Raw genomic sequence first — 19,580 nt, 5'->3', positions numbered from 1 at the left:
TGCCATCAGCTGCCTGAGCCCTAAGCTCTGGAATTCTCTCCCTAAACCTCTCTACCCCTCGTCTCCTTTAAGACGCTCTTTAAAGCCTACCTCTTTTGGTCACCTGTACTAATAACTCCTTATGTGGCTCGGTATCAAATTTTGTTTGATAATGCTCCTGTGAAGCGCCTTGGGACGTATTACTATATTAAAGGCGCTATATAAATGCAAGTTGTTGTTTGTTGTTATTATACACTGATTGCTCTGGCATTCCAACCAATTTGTCCTAAACATCTCCGATAGCATGCGTGCCTCTGGGAGCTAAGCTTTGTGGACTGAATCTAACTTAATAGCAACATGACAATATAAGTTAAATCAAAATGCCTTGCAGACTGAATAGGTAAAAAAAAATTGACTACCCTTTGTTTCCTTCTCTATTACTATTCCACATATTGGCCATACTTCTGATACCCACTGACCTTAGTTTGCTGTGGTTCATCATGGGCCTTTTGAAAGACTCAGCACACCATGTCATATGCCTCCTCTCTCTCCCACCCACCCCCGTCCCCGTGTCCTTCAACCTGGGAGTTGACCTCATCCAAAGAGTCTTGAGGTCGGTCAAGAAGATCTACCTCCTCTAAGACTATGTTGACTGCCATTTATTAGGTTATTTTCGTTCAGCTGCCTCTGCCACTTCCCTCCCTTCCCCAGCCAAACTTCCCCTACAGTTCCCCTCTGCCCTATCCCTGAACTTGCATCTTTCTCTAGTTTCTCCCCTATCTCCTCTCATGCCCTCCCTGAGCTCATCTTGACAATGAGACCCATGTCTGCTCCCTCGACCCTATTCCCACTAAACTGCTGACCACCCAACTTCCCTTCCTGGGCCCCATGTTAGCTGATATTGTTAACGGTTCCCTCTCCTTAGGTACTATTCCCCTCCCCTTCAAATCTGCCGTCATCACCCCCCTCAAAAAACCCACCCTTGACCCCTCTTCCTTGCAAACTATCGCCCCATCTCCAACCTCGCTTTCCTCTCCAAGGTCCTTGAACATGTTGTCGCCTCCTAAACCTGTTGCCATCTTTCCCACAACTCCTTGTTTGAATCCCTCCAATCAGGTTTCCGCCCCTACCACAGTACTGAAACGGCCCTTATGAAAGTCACAAATGACATCCCATGTGACTGTGACGATGGTAAACTATCCCTCCTCATCCTTCTCGATCTGTCTGCAGCCTTTGACACAGTTAAGCATACCATCCTCCGTCATCCAGCTGGATGAGACTGTGCTTGCCTAGTTCCATTCTCATCTATCCAGTCGTAGCCAGAGAATCACCTGCAATGGCTTCTCTTCCCACTTCTGCACTGTTACCTCTGGAGTCCCCCAAGGATCTGCCCTTGGCTCCCTCCTATTTCTCATCTACATTCTGCCCCTCGGCGACATCATCTGAAAACACAATGTCAGGTTCCACATGTATGTTGACGACCCCAGCTCTACCTCACAACCACCTCCCTCGACCCCTCCACTGTTTCTGATTTGTTATGCTGCTTGTCCGACATCCAGTACTAGATGAGCAAAAATTTCCTCCAACTAAATATTGGTCCCCTCCGCAAACTCCGTTCCCTAGCCACCGACTCCATCCCTCTCCTCTGTCTGAGGCTGAACCAGACTGTTCGGAACCTTAGCATCCTATTGTTCTGTCTTGTCATTGGAGAATAAACGAACACTAGCTGATCTCCCATGGCATTGCATATGGGGAATCAGGGGTGCCTGCAGAATTCAGGTCAATCAGGGTTAGAAGATGGGGGAATGACTGGACCCAGATGGGTGTGGGAGGTGGTGGGGGAGAAGAGAGAAAGAAGGGTAGGGGTGAGGGAGGAGATGGAAGGAGAAGGATGTAGGTGGAGGGAGGCAGACATGGGAGGGGGATAGGGAAAGGAAGAGAAAAGAGGATGAGGGAGAAAGAGCAGGCAGAAAGGTGGAGGATATTTGGATGATTAGTGGTGGTAGGGGCGGGGATGGGTAACAGTTTCCCATTTTGATGCTTTGTGGAGGAGGCGGGCATTGGTATGGGCAAAGATAATTTCTCTTTCCGGTTAGGAATCGGTTGTTTGGCAAGCCAGTAAAAATGTACTCGGTGGAGAGGGGGTTACACTGGGGGTAAATGTTTGTTTATTTTTATTGTGGGTTTTCCCAATGAGATAGTATGCTTGGGACATTTCAATGCGTTTTGAAATTGAGTGTTGCAACCCACTCAATGTTCTTAATACATGTTTTTCAAACCAAGATAGTTTTTTTAAAAAGATTTTTACAATAAGTGTGCTTTTATGGAATTGATACTGCTCCTTTTACAGTCAACTTGTTCTCTTGACTCTTTTCTAGGATGAGTGGAATTCTGACGATCCAAATAAAAGAAAGAATGCTCAGAACAGTAATGCGGAAGGAAAAGCACAGAATATGGAGACATTACCCCCTGGTAGGTAAAAGTAGCTCACACTCTACACCAATAGAATGCTGAAAAGCCTGGGGTGACAAAAATGTACTTTTTTGTCTGTGTTGAATTTTTTAACTTACATGCCGTTTCTAACAATGCAAAATGTAAGGGATTAACATTCAAGGTTACACGCAGTATTTTCAAGCGGAAAAGGTGATCAGCTCAGACCAGACAAGCGGGGTGAGAGTTTTTGGACAAACACAGGGGCTTCTCTAAAGTGTTACTTGTTTAATCTACCTGGGGCCATCCCATTTTTCACAGTCACCTTAGTATTTCTCATGATTTCTCCTAATTACATCAGATTAAACAGCCACAAATCATTATTGCACGGATAGCCATCTTTTTACAATGGCAGTCATCGACTGCCTTTCGCTTCAGTACAGTTGTAGAGGTGATTCAAAACCTTCTTGACTTGGAACAAGGCATCAAGCACCTGTCTGGGGGTAGTGGGTTTGATTGATAGCTGTGACTGAAACCATCGAGGAGGAGAAAGGGTTACTGATATGCTGCAGCCCTTTCTGATGGACAGAGGTCTCTAATTACAGATGGTATTGGACCACATGTAGTTCAACAGTCTGTCTATGGTCAGCTTCAGGTCTGGTAGCTAATAACTGAATAGCTGAGCTACTTTTCAAATGGTAGCCTTTTCTACAAGGTAAGATGTAAGTCTCTATTTTAAACTTTATGTTAAGAGAGAAAGTGAATTGTGTCTATTTTATGTATCGAAGAGGGTAGCTTAATGTACTGTTCATTCATCTATTTTATGTAAATAAAACCACTCATTGGTGTACAACAGCTAATAATTATCTTCTTTGCCATCCTTAACTTTAATTCACACTATCTCTGCTGCATCAACAAATGCATTTACTTGTATCATATCTTTTTACGAGTGCAAAGTCCTTTGTTACCCATATACTCACTCCTCCACCTGCTTTGTTATGCCTATCCTTTCTAGATGATCTGTTCCCAGGCATTTTAATTTCCACGTCACTGGTTTCTGTTATCTTGTTATATTGCACGTAATCCTTTATCGCTTGTGTTTCCAACTCTGTAGACTTTTTTCATGCGCTCCATAAATATTAGGATTAATAGATTTTTCTTCTATTTTATTATTCCTCCTCTCTTTTTGTTCTTTGTGGTCTTTTTCACACAACTTATTATCGGTAAATTATAAAAATTACACAGGGCAATCATAAAAGACCCCAATTCCTTTCAGAGAGTTTCATCCTTGCAACATGGGATTTGTTCTTTTGCCAAGTATTTCATCCTCTCCCAATATGAAATGAGAATTGCATGATGTGGCTAATTCTATGTTATTCAGGAAATCCACGTGTCATCCTATTTCACAAACATTTCAGTTGGAATATGGAAGGACTATCTGCTGTTAGACAAACTACTGAAAGTTACTGTATAGACAGTGGGTCCATAAAAAGACAATTACTTATCTCCTATCAATGAAAAACCTGCAGAAAATCTGTCATGGAACAGAAAATGGCTCCGTGCCCTAGCCTGTATTTAACTTGTATTCAGAATGGCTCCTTCTCCATTGATCTCCATATTCTATCATGATTCTATCATGGGTAAGATGGGTATAGAGGGATATGGGCCAAGTGCAGGCAATTGGGACTAGCTTAGTGGTATAAACTGGGCGACATGGACATGTTGGGCCGAAGGGCTTGTTTCCATGTTGTAAACTTCTATGATTCTATGATTGTCCCTTGGTCAGTAGCTGGTCCGGCTTATTATGGTTAGTCAGCCTCCCAACATTGCATCTGACAATTGCAGAATCAGAAATCAGGAGTACAATAGCATAATGTAATGGTCCCTTGGAATGTAAGAACCCTACTTACAATCCAGGGCGGCAGGCAGCGCTTGTCATGCGAGAGCTTGCGTGGAGTGGATACTCCCATGTTATCTGAGACAAAATTTGCAGCCAAGGCCCAGCCTAGAATCTTCCTAAGGGGATTGATGATTTTCTTGTGATGAAATGTTTACTACTGAAGCACAAGCATTCTGCGACCATCATTAGTAGTTATGAAATGACGGTGACAAACATTGAGGCGTGATTGCAATTCCACAATGACTGGAGCAGTTCATCATTGACTGTACCAGCTAACAATGAACTAACAGTGATGGGTGACTTCAGTGCTTTTTTTGGGTGTGATACTTGAATGTACACTGGGAACACTAATACAAAGGCTACTTGCTACTTGAATGGAGCACAAGCTGATAATTATCAAAATCTTTAGCCAGACAAATAAATGCAAGATATCATGATACAACTTCGCACTAAAACTGGCACTTGTTAGACCACAGGATTGTTTGACAACGGGTTGCCAAGATTATCAGGGCCATGCATGGTTCTTGGGATGTGCACCACGCCAGCAAGGCCGGATTTATTGCCTATCCCTCATTGCCTTGAGAAGATGGTGATGGGCTGCTTTCTTGAACCGTTGTTATCTTTGTGATGCTGATGTTCTCTTGATGCTGGCTGATGAGCACTCCACAGACAAGAAATCCTACTACAATGATTTGTATCACACGGTGCAAGCAACGTACGGAAAGTAGATGCGCGACAAGAGGAGGTCCGAGCATTAGCAAATCAGAGGAATTCCAAGAACTTCTACAATGTTATGAAATTGGTACATGATTTGAGATGTACTAAAACTCCTTTGGATGTCAAGCCCCCTCATCACTGTGTAGATGCTTATCCTGCCATGATTGGCATGAATATTTTAACAAGCTATTGAATAGATTGTTGAACATCATGGACGAGGCCCTCAACTATGTACGGTTGTTGACTTCCATTGGCTACTTGCCCATCCTCAGTGTCAGCTGTGGCTCAGTGGGTAGCATTCTCGCCTCTGAGTCAGAAGGTTGTAGGTTCAAATCTCATACCAGAGACTTGAGCTCATAATCTAGGCTGACAGTTCAGTGCAGTACTGAAGGAGTTCTGCACTGTTGGAGGTGCCGCATTTTGAATGAGATCTTAAACTGAGGACCCGTATGCCCTTTCAGGTGAATTTAATAGGTCTCTTAATACTATTCGAAGAAGAGTCCTGACCAATATCACTAAAACAGATTATCTGGTCATTATTACGTTGCTGTTTGTGGGACCTTGCTGTGGGCAAATTGGCTGTCACATTTCCCTACATTACAACAGTGACTACACTTCAAAAAGTACCTCACTGTGGATGTAAAGCGTTTTGAGACGTCCTGAAGTCATGAAAGGCGCTATATAAATACAAGCCTTTATTTCTTTTTGCATAGCAAACGTAATATATTTAGGGCTGTCAATTAATTGCAGTTAACTTCTGCGATCAAGACTAAATTTTTTTGGGAGATTAATTTTTTTTTAACGTGTTAATCCTGTGAGTTAACTGGTTAATTGTCAGCCTTAATTTATATACAAATATATATGATTTTATAGGAGTTTCTCTTAATAGAGTTCATAGTGCTCGGCTGGAACTGGAAATATCTAAATTATTACTACGTAGCTCGTTCAGTGTATTTAACGGAAATTACATGCCCAATGGACATGATATGAGTCAATCTCAGGTACACCAAGCTCTGTAAAATGTACCTGTACAGTCAAGTATTGTATCTTAGTGCTCAGATTTGGGCACAGCGGACCTCCTGTGAAATTTAGCAATTGTTTAGTTTTTAAAAAAAAAACCCACAATAAACATCTTAAGAACTGGATTACTTTGTGTTCGTTTCTTACCTAGAGGTAAGTAGAAAAATAAGATCTGATGTAAAACGGAAACAAAAAAGTATTTGAAACCAAAAGCCTGAGTGGTGAAATATGAACCACTCCGGACAAAAATCAGGCATCTTTATCGTACGTTTTCCACCATGGAACGGATAAGATTTCTGAGTAAGCTTCTTAAAAATTTCTTTGGTTAACTGAATGGAGCGAGGAAAATCTTGATGGGTGACAAAGTATTTCTTAGCGCGGTACTATCCCATTTTAAAAAAAAAAGTGACGTTTAACTTTGGTTTATCCGCTCATCCCTTTTTATCTTGGTGAAAGTGCAAAGCATGTCACTCGGTAACGCTGTTCCAAGTGCACTGTTCTTACAGACAGAGGGAGGGGATGGGGCAGCGGGAGGAGCACTTCGACTCCACTAGGAGAATTTTAATGGAAAGGTAAAACTAGGAGATAATTGTGTTTCTCCAACCATGATAATAGTAACATCATGAACCTTGACTTAGATCAACACAACCCCAAAGGCAATAACATGGCAAATTTTAATTGAATGGGAGGGTTGTTGAATTTATAGGGAGAAAGACGCTATCATTAAATTCAGTAATGTAATGGCGTGCCTGGAGCTCAAACTAGAACATCTTGAGTCCTGTGATTTACAAACTCAAAACGATTTTTAAAAAAAATTCTTCATGAAAAGCAATATTTTGATTTCTTGCGTAATAAATGACCAGCTGCTGAATGTCAAAGATAGGCTTTGGTAGGGTTTTAAATTCAATAAAAGGCAGTTTATTTTAAGTATTTACTAAAGGATGCATTTGTAAAAGTATTGACTTAGTACTTTAGAATTAAATGCTCAAAGGTTAAAAGTATAAAATGTCATGAACCTTTAAATTATCATAATTTTAAGTGAGGGTAGCAAACTTAGCCTGTGCTGCGAAAATCATAGAATGGAATGTAAATGCTATTAAGTAAATCATTTATATTTAAAATAATCTCCATTGGTGGGACCAAGGCTTTGAGAAAATTCCATACAAAACACTATTAGTTAAACTCAAAACCGTGGGGATTGAGCTTAAACCTTGGGAATGGGCAAGAAGTTGGCTGAAGGGTTGAAAACAAGTATTCTTCAGAGGCGTTATGTTAGAGAAGGGAGGGGGGAAACACTTGGATACAGATCACCTGTGGGAAGTCTTCAAACATGAGATGCATAAGAGTACAAAATAAATATTAATATACAAATTGTGTCGGGTACTGGAGAGCAACCAATGTGACACCAAGTTACAAGAAGATACAATGTTTAAAATTATGGCGGGTTTTGATAGAGTATGTAGGGAGAACCTGTTTCCACTGGCAGGAGGGCCGATAACCAGAGGACATAGATTAAAGATAATTGGCAAAAGAACCAGGGGGGAGATGAGGAGAATTTTTTTAAGCAGCGAGTTGTTATGATCTGGAATGCCTGAAAGGGCAATGGAAGCAGATTCAATAGTAACTTTCAAAAGGGAATTGGATAAATACTTGAAATGGAAAAATTTGAAGGACAATGGGGGAAAAAGCAGGGGAATGGGACTAATTGGATAGCTCTTTCAAAGAGCCGGCACAGGCATGATGGCTTGTGTTGAATGGCTTCCTTCTGTGCTGTATGATCCTATGATAAGAAAGGAGAGAAGGACTAACTGAGTCACCATAGTCCAATTAGTCTAACGCAGTGTTGTCCATAGAAATTGCTGACTAGCCACAGGTGTGTCTACAGTGACACATGCGCTAATTTTAACAGAAAACGCCTTACTCACACAATACAGGTAAATGTACTTCACGTGTATATTTACTTAACAAACATCTACCACCATTTAGTAACCAAGGAAGTAAAACATTCACAATGATCAAAAAACACTTGCATACTCTGCTTTTCAAATGACTATTTTACCAACAAATGCACAAAAAGGTTACCGGCCAAAGAAAGCCCTTCTGCTGCATGTCTAAGTATTCTGGGCCATGAAGAGGAACAGTTTGTACCTAGATCTCCAACTGTTAACTGCAGTATAAATGCACCACAAGACTATTGTGCCCATTGTAGGACTCAACATCGTAAGTCTCTTTTATAATAATAGCTAGTACCTATAAAATTAAATCATCAGGTGCAGGACTGTTGGTAGGTTAGTTAGAGCAGTCTCCATCTTTGAGGTGCCAGATAAGACTTAGTCAGCAATATAAGTTGGCACAGCGCACCTACTTTTACATAGTCTTGTTTAGTTTTTCGGGTTAATGTGACATATTCTAGGACCTGACAGGACTTTCATTGCTGATGCTTCTGAACTCTGAGCATAAAGGGACCCACCTGCAATTAACCAGAAACTGCCTTGGAAATGTTAACTTGGGGTTTATGATGGAGACTGGAGGTATAAGTGAAGTAGTTTGCACACTGTTCAGTCTTATGTACTGCCCTCAAAGATCTCTCCATACACTGACCATCCAGTTTTTCCAATAGAGTTGGTGTCAATCGAATATTTGAAATTGAATTAAAATGACAGGATGGTCTTTTAATGGCGACGGTAGATGGAGTCCATTATACTTGCGAGAGAGGTGCAGGCACAAAGGGTTAAGAGCACATGACCTGGTTTTTAGTTGTATGTTTTTTTTAATCTACAGGGAAAGTGAAGTGGCAAGACTTTGATCAAGAGGCTTACATGGAGGCCACTTTAGTAAAGACGGGACAGGATCCATATGCACGGAATAAGTTTAATCAGGTGGAAAGTGACAAGCTGCGGATGGATAGAAATATTCCAGACACCAGGCATGATCAGTAAGTAGAAAATCTGGAGACCCCATTGTATAGAGCTAGCTAGAGCTAGGGATATCAGCTGTGGCTCAGTGGGTAACACTCTCGCCTCTGAGTCAGCAGGTCACTCCAGAGACTTGAGCACAAAATCTAAGCTGACACTCCCAGTGCAGTGCTGAGGGAGTGCTGCACCATTGGAGGCACCGTCTTTCCGATGAGACGTTAAACCGAGGATCCGTCTGCCCTCTAAGTTGGACGTAAAAGATTGCAAGGCTCTGTTTCGAAGAAGAGTAAGTGTGTTCTCCCAGTGTCCTGGCCAATATTTATCCCTCAACCAATATCACAATCAGATTACCTGGTCATTATCACATTGATGTTTGTGCTGTCTGCAAATTGGCTGCCCCATTTCCCACATCACAACATCAGTGACTACACTTCAACTTCATTGTTTGCATCTGAGAGGCCCGTGAAAACAATAAAACAGAACTGAGTTTTTGGAAAATTTGTCTGCCCTAAAAATCAAAGCGCTGTCGTTAAAAGAATTAGCCTTCCAGCTCTGCAACTTTGAGTGTTTATTGTTTGCATTGTAATGTTTCAGAGCTAATTTAAAAAAAAGCCGCATTAGTTAGACCATGATATTTGGGCGGAAGGTGTGCTTAATGTGCTTTGTTCTTTCTGGCAGGTGCCGGCGGAAGCAGTGGAACTCTGACCTGATAGCAACCAGCGTAGTCATCACCTTTCACAACGAAGCGAGATCAGCATTGCTTCGTACCGTTGTCAGGTAAAAACTGTCAGAAGAAGTTACACTCAATCACTTGGCATTTACAACAACAACTTGCACTTTTATATAGAGCCTTTAACATAGTAAAACGTCCCAAGGCGCTTCACAGGAGCGTCATCAGACAAAAATTTAACACCAAGCTGTGTAAGGAGATATTAGGACAGGTGGCCAAAAGCTTGGTCAAAGTGGTAGGTTTTAAGGAGCATCTTAAAGGAGGAGAGAGAGTTAGAGAGGAGGAGAGGTTTAGGGAGGGAATTCCAGAGCTTAGGGCCTAGGCCGCTGAAAGCATGGCCGCCGATGTGGGGGTGAAGGAAATCAAGGATGCTCAAGAGGCCAGATTTGGAGGAGCGCAGAGATCTTGGAAGGATTGTAAGGCTGGAGGAAGTTACAGAGATAGGGAGGGACGAGGCCATGGAGGGATTTGAACACAAGGATGTCAATTTTAAATTTGAGGCGTTGCTGAACCGTGTGCCAATGTAGGTCAGCGAGCACAGGGGTGATGAGTGAATGGGACTGCTGGTAAACAGCTTTTTATACAGCTGCAGTACCCCTGCTCACACTCGGGGGACCCTAAAGCAGTGCCTGCTGCTAACTTGAGCTCCTAAGCTCTCAGGACGTAGTAGAGCATGTACCGACAGGGAGAGAGTGTGCACTCCATATTTGACAAAGAGGAGCTCTCTTCTGTGGTCTCTCATTGGCTTGGTTTGGAGACCCTTGAGTTGGATGATGGGTTTACAGGTGTATCAGACAAAGGGAAAAGGAAAATTGCTGTCTTCTCTTCCAAGTCCCCAGCTCCTTATGATGGTGGTTTTCAAACTTTTCTATGAGGGGAAGCCCTGCAAATATTAACACACTCCCACACTCCCAACACCTGAAAGACAGTGTTAGCTGTCCAAAGACAAAACAGAATAATCATTGTAGAAAAGGTGTTTTATTAGTGTACAGCAATAGAAATAACATACTGTCAAGAGGTTAAGGACTGAAATCTTTTTTAAAAAATTCATTCTTGGGATGTGGACGTCGCTAGAAAAGCCAGCATCTATTGCCCATCCCTAGTTGCCCCTTGAGAAGGTGGTGGTGGTGGTGAGCCGCCTTCATGGACCGCTGCAGTCCTTGTATTGAAGTTGCTCCCACAATGATGTTAGGTAGGGAGTTTGACCCAGCGACTATGAAGGAACGGCCGATATATGTCCAAGTCAGAATGGTGTGTGACTTGGAGGGGAACTTGGAGGTAATGGTGTTCCCATGTGTCTGCTGCCCTTGTCCTAGGTGGTGGAGGTCATGGGTTTGGGAGATGCTGCCGAAGAAGCCTTGGTGAGTTGTTGCAGTGCATCCTGTACATAGTACACACTGCAGCCACGGTGTACCGGTGATGGAGGGAGGGGATGTTTAAGGTGGTGGATGGGCTGCTGATCAAGCGAACTGCTCTTTTCTGGATTTGCAGATAGACGAACAGAATTTTGCCCTCAGGGACCCCTGTTGCAATCCTGTTGGAGTCCCAGTTTGAAAGCCTTTGCCTCAGTATGTACAGTGTTGAAGACAGTTTGTCTCCTGCCAGGAGAATCATTAAAAGTAGTTCTTTATTCTGACTTCTTTCGCGCACCATAGGAACTTGGCCGAACTTGCTTAGTTCCGGGAAAACTATGTGCTAAGCCCATCCATAAAATTTAAATTTGCATCGTGGCATCATGCCATATGGCTGTTGGTGTACAGTGCCAAGGGTTCTCTTCGACTCCTGGCCTCGCTACATTTACTTAAATATCATAGAATCATACAACACAAGAGGCCATTTGGCCCACCGTGCCTGTGCTGGGTCTTTGAAAGAGCTATCCAATTAGCCCCACTCCCTCTGCTGATTCAAAATATCCCTGCAAATTTTTCCTTCTCAAGTTTATTTTTTAAAATTATTCGTTCATGGGATGTGGGCGTCGCTGGTAAGGCCAGCATTTATTGCCCATCCCTAATTGCCCTTGAGAAGGTGGTGGTGAGCCGCCGCCTTGAACTGCTGCAGTCTGTGTGGTGAAGGTTCGCCCGCAGTGCTGTTAGGTAGGGAGTTCCAGGATTTTGACCCAGCGATGATGAAGGAACGACGATATATTTCCAAGTCGGGATGGTGTGTGACTTGGAGGGGAACGTGCAGGTGGTGTTGTTCCCAAGTACCTGCTGCCCTTGTCCTTCTAGATAGTAGAGGTCGTGAGTTTGGGAGGTGCTGTCGAAGAAGCCTTGGCGAGTTGCTGCAGTGCATCCTGTGGATGGTACACACTGCAGCCACTGTGTTGAAGGGAGTGAATGTTTAGGGTGGTGGATGGGGTGCCAATCAAGCGGGCTGCTTTGTCCTGGATGGTGTCGAGCTTCTTGAGTGTTGTTGGAGCTGCACTCATCCAGGCAAGTGGAGAGTATTTCATTACACTCCTGACTTGTGCTTTGTGGATGGTGGAAAGGCTTTGGTGAGTCACTCGCCACTGAATACCCAGCCTCTGACCTGCTGTTGTAGCCACAGTATTTATGTAGCTGGTCCAGTTAAGTTTCTGGTCAATGGTGACCCCCAAGATGTTGATGGTGGGGGATTCGGCAATAGTAATGCCACTGAATGTCAAGGGGAGGTGGTTAGACTCTCTCTTGTTGGAGATGGTCATTGCCTGGCACTTGTCTGGTGCAAATGTTACTTGCCACTTATCAGCCCAAACCTGGATGTTTTCTGGGTCTTGCTGCATGCGGGCACAGACTGCTTCATTAGCTGAAGGGTTGCGAATGGAACTGAACACTGTGCAATCATCAGCGAACATCCCCATTTCTGACCTTATGATGGAGGGAAGGTCATTGATGAAGCAGCTGAAGATGGTTGGGCCTAGGACACTGCCCTGAGGAACTCCTGCAGCAATGTCCTGGGGCTGAGATGATTGGCCTCCAACAACCACTACCATCTTCCTTTGTGCTAGGTATGACTCCAGCCACTGGAGAGTTTCCCCCCTGATTCCCATTGACTTCAATTTTACTAGGGCTCCTTGGTGCCATACTCGGTCAAATGCTGCCTTGATGTCAAGGGTAGTTATTCTCGCCTCACCTCACCTCTGGAATTCAGTTCTTTTGTCCATGTTTGGACCAAGGCTGTAATGAGGTCTGGAGCCGAGTGATCCTGGCGGAACCCAAACTGAACATCGGTGAGCAGGTTATTGGTGAGTAAGTGGCGCTTGATAGCACTGTCGACGACACCTTCCATCACTTTGCTGATGATTGAGAGTAGACTGATGGGGCGGTAATTGGCCAGATTGGATTTGTCCTGCTTTTTGTGGACAGGACATTCCTGGGCAATTTCCCACATTGTTGGATAGATGCCAATGTTGTAGTTGTACTGGAACAGTTTGGCTAGAGGCGCAGCTAGTTCTGGAGCACAAGTCTTCAGCACTACAGCCAGGATGTTGTCGGGGCCATAGCCTTTGCTGTATCCAATGCACTCAGCCGTTTCTTGATATCACATGGAGTGAATCGAATTGGCTGAAGACTGGCTTCTGTGATAGTGGGGACATTGGGAGGAGGCCGAGATGGATCTTCCACTCGGTACTTCTGGCTAAAGATGGTTGCAAATGCTTAAGCCTTGTCTTTAGCACTCACGTGCTGGACTCTGCCAATGGAATCATTGAGGATGGGGATGTTTACAGAGCCTCCTCCTCTCGTTAGTTGTTTAATTGTCCACCACCATTCACGACTGGATGTGGCAGGATTGCAGAGCTTTGATCTGATTCGTTGGTTGTGGAATCGCGTAGCTCTGTCTATAGCATGTTGTTTCCGCTGTTTAGCATGCATGTAGTCCTGTGTTATAGCTTCACAAGGTTGGCACCTCATTTTTAGGTACGCCTGGTGCTGCTCCTGGCATGTTCTTCTACACTCCTCATTGAACCAGGGTTGTTCCCCTGGCTTGTTGGTAATGGTAGAGTGAGGAATATGCCAGGCCATGAGGTTACAGATTGTGCTGGCCTACAATTCTGCTACTGCTGATGGCCCACAGCGCCTCATGGATGCCCAGTTTTAAGATGCTAGATCTGTTCTGAATCTATCCCATTTAGCACGGTGATAGTGCCACACAACACGTTGGATGGTGTCCTCAGTGCGAAGACGGGACTTTGTCTCCACGAGGACTGTGCGGTGGTCACTCCTACCAATACTGTCATGGACAGATGCATCTGCGACAGGTAGATTGGTGAGGACGAGGTCAAGTAGGTTTTTCCCTCGTGTTGGTTTGCTTACCACCTGCTGCAGGCCCAGTCTGGCAGCTATGTCCTTCAGGACTCGGCCAGCTCGGTCAGTAGTGGTGCTACCAAGCCACTCTTCGTGATGGACATTGAAGTCCCCCACCCAGAGTATATTCTGTGCCCTTGCTACCCTCAGTGCTTCCTCCAAGTGGTGTTCAACATGGAGGAGGACTGATTCATCAGCTGAGGGAGGACGGTAGGTGGTAAGCAGCAGAAGGTTTCCTTGCCCATGTTTGACCTGATGCCATGAGATTTCATGGGGTCCGGAGTCAATGTTGAGGACTCCCAGGGCCACTCCCTCCTGACTGTATATCACTGTACCACCACCTCTGGTGGGTCTGTCCTGCCGGTGCGACAGGACATACCCAGGGATGGTGATGGAAAATTCTGGGACATTGGCTGAAAGGTATGATTCTGTGAGTATAGCTATGTCAGGCTGTTGCTTGACTAGTCTGTGGGACAGTTCTCCCAATTTTGGCACAAGTCCCCAGATGTTAGTGAGGAGGACTTTGCAGGGTCGACTGAGCTTGGTTTGCCGTTGTCGTGTCCAGTGCCCAGTGGTCCGATGCCGGGTGGTCCGTCTGGTTTTATTCTTATTATGACTTTTTTTAGTGAGATTGTACAACTGAGTGGCTTGCTCGGCCATTTCAGAGGGCAATTAAGAATCAACCACATTGCTGTGGGTCTGGAGTCACATGTAGGCCAGAACGGGTAAGGACGGCAGGTTTCTTTCCCTAAAGGACATTAGTGAACCAGATGGGTTTTTACGACAATCTGGTAGTTTCATGGCCACTGATACTAGTTTTTTTTATTTATTTAATTCATTGAAGTTAAATTCCCCAGCTGCTGTGGCAGGATTTGAACTCATGACTCCGGATTATTGGTCCAGGCCTCTGGATTACTATAATCTGGATTACTACTGGATTAAAAGAGGAATTATATCCAATTCCTCTTTTGAAAGTTATTTTTGAATCTGCTTTCACTACCCTTTCAGGCAGAACATTCCAGATCATAACAACTCGCTGCATAAAAAAATTTCTCCTCACCTCCCCTCTGGTTCTTTTGCTCACTGAACACTTCCCCCGAATCCCTCAGAAATCGTGGGGGTCAGGCTTCTTCGAGAGTTTTGGGTAGATGCCCATGCCTGGCTGGGGCATCAGTGGGCACATGGGATTCAAGAACTGTTAAACTTTTTTTTAAGAAAGCCAGTGGCTGATGGTTTAAGCAATCCAATCAATGAACTGCACTGTTAAGATGGGACTCTGAAATTGTATATGTATTTTCCTTATTCATATGCCGCTGTGGTATACCTGCCCAACAGCACAAGAATTTCTCACTGAGCTGAATAAGAACTGGCAGATCCGGGTCCTTCCCTACATCCTAGCCCCTGCTGGCAATGTGCTTGAAACAACCCCCCCCAGCCCTCCTAATCCTCCAACCCCAGGAATCTCAGCTCATGATGTTCGATTTATTTTTTCTTAAAGTAGTAAACATGTTGGAAAGCACTTTGCACTGAAGTATTCCCTCCAGGCTTTTCTTTGTCAATTCCTTCCACGAGCCAAGTTTTTGAGTTAATTCCGCATTAAAAATAGAATTATATAAATCAAAGGCAACAAAATAGAGCAGGGTTTTCCCTGTTATATCCCAGTGCTGCCCTGTTTATTAGATTATATTTAATATCTGTACACTTTATTTCCCAGTCCTCCCTATCATATGTATTGCCGGTATCCTGTTAATTTATCAGAAATAATATTCTCCAAAAATGGTAATTATATGTTATAAAAAACATGTTTTTCTTGTTACTGAATTTTATTTTTACAGCGTGCTTAGGAAAAGTCCACCGCATCTGATCAAAGAAATCATTTTAGTCGATGATTACAGTGACAACCGTAAGTAAGAATTGCTTTATACTTCAGTTTTATCTTTTTATAGCTCAGGTGATCTCCTAAATAAGTTTTATTTTAATAATCTGAATTTACGCTTGCAGCTGAAGATGGCACTTTGCTGTCAAAGATTGAGAAGGTCCGAATTCTTCGAAACAACAGGCGTGAAGGTGAGTCGAGGAAAAGATTGTGCTGTTTCTGTGTTTCTGAGTTTTTTCTTTTATAAGAGACAGAGCAACGATTTTTTTCTTTTCTTACCCACACAGGGCTAATGCGCTCGCGTGTCAGGGGAGCTGATGCCGCACAAGCAGACATACTTACATTTCTCGACAGCCATTGCGAATGCAATGAACACTGGCTAGAACCTCTCTTGGAGAGGGTGGTTGAGGTAAGCAAATAACTTTTGGGAGAGAATGTGTGCATTGCTGATTGAAGGGATGGGGTTGGCAGAATGAATAAAAGATTCTTTCACAGCGCTGGAATGTAAGGATGTTCTAGGGGGTTGTGTAAAGACACAATCCACGTGCGTACAGTGAAGAAATTGGAAGGGAAATGGTACAATTGTTGCTGTGCATTACCAGCCACCAAGCAATGGATATGGGACAGTTTAGATATATGCAAGAACAACAGGGCAATAATGCTGTGTGATTTTTAACTATCACAAGATAGACTGGGTTAAAGGTAAAGCATGTGGTCAAATTAAAGAACTCTTTTTAGAATGCATCCAAGACTGCTTCCTGGATCAACCACAACTACTTGCATTTATATAGTTCCTTCAATGTAGTAAAGAAAGAAGAAAGAACGAACCTGCACTTATATAGCACCTTTCACGCTTCCCTCCCCTTCTGCTATTGTGCTGTAACCATTTACACTTCCTGGACCCATCTTTTGATTCGTTACTTGTCCCATTACCACCCTCCTTTTGCCTTGCACCACCATCCCTTTTGTCATTTAATTACTCCTGCCCTCCACTATCACAAACCTTCCCCATTGTTCTTTCCTCCCCACCCCCCCCCAGCCCACCTTTTTCCCTGGCTCTGTACTTGTTTAAAAGTCTGTCGATCTCTAACTTCTTCCAGTCCTGATGAAAGATCATCGGCCTGAAACGTTAACTCTGTTTCTCTCTCCACAGATGCTGCCTGATCCGCTGTGTGTTTTCCAGCATTTTCTGATGTTATTTCATATTCCCAGCATCTGCAGTATTTTGCTTTTGTTTTAATGTTCAGTCTCTCTTTGTCTCAAACTTCTATTTCTATCCACCTCATTCTCTCAGTTCCTGTCTGTCAGGTGTCTGTCATTTTCAGTCACCCTCTGACTGGCGCTTCACTGCTCTGTGTCATTAGTAAAATACAACACTAAGCATCGAGAGCATGCTGTAATGTGCAAAAAGTAACTGGTGCTCATAAACAGATGGGGGGATATGAACAGTGCAACAGGTGGCACCAAGTCCCATTCACCCATCTCCCCTGTGCTCGCTGACCTACATTGGCACGCAGTCCAGCAACACCTCGAATTTAAAATTATTATCCTTGTTTTCAAATCCCTCCATGGCCTCGCCCCTCCCTATCTCAGTAACCTCCTCCAGCCCTACAACGTTCTGAGAACTCTGCGTTCCTCCAATTCTGCCCTCTTGTGCATCACCGATTTCCTTCGCCCCTCCATTGGCGGCCCTGAAATCAACTGTCTAGGTCCCATGCTTCGGAATTCCCTCCTTAAACCTCTCCACCTCTCTCTCCTCCTTTTAAGATGCTCCTTAAAACCTTCCTCTTTGACCAAGCTTTTGATCACCTATCCTAGTAGCTCCTTATATGGCTAGGTGTCAAATCTTGTCTGATAATCGCTCCTGTGAAGTGCCCTGGGATGTTTTACTACATTAAAGGTGCTATAAAATGCAAGTTGTTGTTGATGTTTTTTTCTGACGTAAATTAGTTTAAGTTCCTTCATGTAATTGTTTCAATATTTTAATATTTTAGGTACTCAAATCCATACCTGCAGCCTAAACAGAACATAATGTGAAAAACTGTTTGTCCTACCCACGAGTAAGACTTTTAAAATTGTCAATCATAGATCATTGTCCTCTGTGTGCTTTTCTTTTTATGAAACTTTGATTAAATATCTTGATAGTCAGTGATGTCAGTTAGATCCCTCTGCAGTTTTTGGTCTCATAGAATTTTGCTCTCCTAGGGGATGCGGAGACCATCATAAAGATTTCATTGTTTTTTTGTTCTGTAAGACTTTCAACCTAGTTCCTCCGTGGCCCGCACCAAGAAACTGGAAGCTGTTGGAGCACGCTAAACCGAGGCCCCATCTGCCCCCTATGGTGGACGTAAGAGATCCCATGGCACTATTTCGAAGAAGAGCAGGGGGAATTCTCCCCGGAGTCTTGCCCAATATTTATCCCTCAACCAACGTCACTAAAAAAAAAAGATTATCTGGTCGTTTTCTCATTGCTGTTTGTGGGAGCTTGCTGTGCACAAATTGGCTGCCGAGTTTCCTACATTACAACAGTGACTACACTTCAAAAGTACTTAGTTGGATGTAAAGCACTTTGGGACATCCTGAGGTCATGAACGGCGCAAGTCTTTTAATAACCATTTCTTCCAGGCTAGAGTAGTAATATTTGTGATTTTTTTTTTTGCAATTTTGTTTTTTCTTTACAGGACAAGACCAGAGTGGTATCGCCAATAATTGATGTAATCAACATGGACAATTTCCAGTACGTGGGGGCATCTGCTGATCTAAAAGGCGGTATGTACAATATTAAAGACCTGAGCGTCAGTTATATACCGAGGAAACAACATTGGCTCTTAATACTGGTTTGTCATTTATACAGCAGTTTTACAACAGGACAACAATCTTGTCCTTTTATACTAGACTTTGTGGGCAGAACATTCAACCTCAGTGGGTGGGGCATAAAACTGGCAGGACTGGACAGTTTTAACCACGTACACTGACTTTAGTAGAAAACATCTTACATACACTCACATAGTACAGGTAAATGTACTTCATGTGTGGCTATTTACTTAACAAACATCGACCACCAAGCAGCCACAACGATCAAAAAACACTTGCACATTCTGCTTTTCGTCTTATCCTTTCACCAACAAACGCATAAAAAGGTTAAATTTCACACGCCATGTGAATATGAGTATTGAGATCACATGCCCAATTACTATTTTCTATTACTCATTTTTTATTTACCAACTAGAAATGCAATTAGCCACATCTGGATTCTCAATTAGCCGCATGTGCAGGTGGCTAATGTGTAGAACAACACCGCTCTAGAATAAGCAAATGAAAAACAGGCGGCGAGGATAGGGGAGTTTGAAGGGCTGTTATATTGAGGGGGAGGTAATTGTTGTGTGAGGGTGATGGGTGTTTTGAAAGCACCTGTTAAATCAAGAAATTGAAACATGCAAAAAAAAGGACAAGAAAAGACCATCTGGGCCATCCAGCCTGTCCCATTCAAACGTGGTGCAGCCCACATGCATCGTGAACCCATCCTCCCAGTCACCCAATCTCCTTGGAGACAGAGGCCAATTTGGGAAAGAACTGGAGCAAGCTTCAGGAGACCGCAGTAACTCATTGCTAATTGCAGCTACCCTCACTTAACAATCTGAAACACGTGATGTCCTCCATTCTCTGGAACTCATTCAGTTCCCTCTTTGAAGCTCTGCAGTGATCCATGCTTACTTAACGTTTTGGTAAT

The 19,580-nt window shown here is 43.5% G+C and overlaps 1 protein-coding gene across 1 annotated transcript in view; it reads left to right on the top strand.

Moving 5' to 3' along the window:
• galnt2 (UDP-N-acetyl-alpha-D-galactosamine:polypeptide N-acetylgalactosaminyltransferase 2) overlaps positions 1–19,580 on the top strand; it is a 52,921-nt gene that overhangs the window by 11,658 nt on the left and 21,683 nt on the right. Inside the window, exons 2-8 of the mRNA XM_067984089.1 lie at positions 2,358–2,451; positions 8,828–8,981; positions 9,640–9,738; positions 15,810–15,877; positions 15,976–16,041; positions 16,138–16,259; positions 18,532–18,619. Coding sequence (XP_067840190.1) covers positions 2,358–2,451; positions 8,828–8,981; positions 9,640–9,738; positions 15,810–15,877; positions 15,976–16,041; positions 16,138–16,259; positions 18,532–18,619 — 691 coding nt within the window. The remainder of the gene's footprint in view (positions 1–2,357; positions 2,452–8,827; positions 8,982–9,639; positions 9,739–15,809; positions 15,878–15,975; positions 16,042–16,137; positions 16,260–18,531; positions 18,620–19,580) is intronic.

Source organism: Heptranchias perlo, chromosome 5, assembly GCF_035084215.1.
Source record: "Heptranchias perlo isolate sHepPer1 chromosome 5, sHepPer1.hap1, whole genome shotgun sequence".
Lineage (NCBI taxonomy): Eukaryota > Metazoa > Chordata > Chondrichthyes > Hexanchiformes > Hexanchidae > Heptranchias > Heptranchias perlo.
This window is presented reverse-complemented; position numbering and strand designations above follow the sequence as displayed.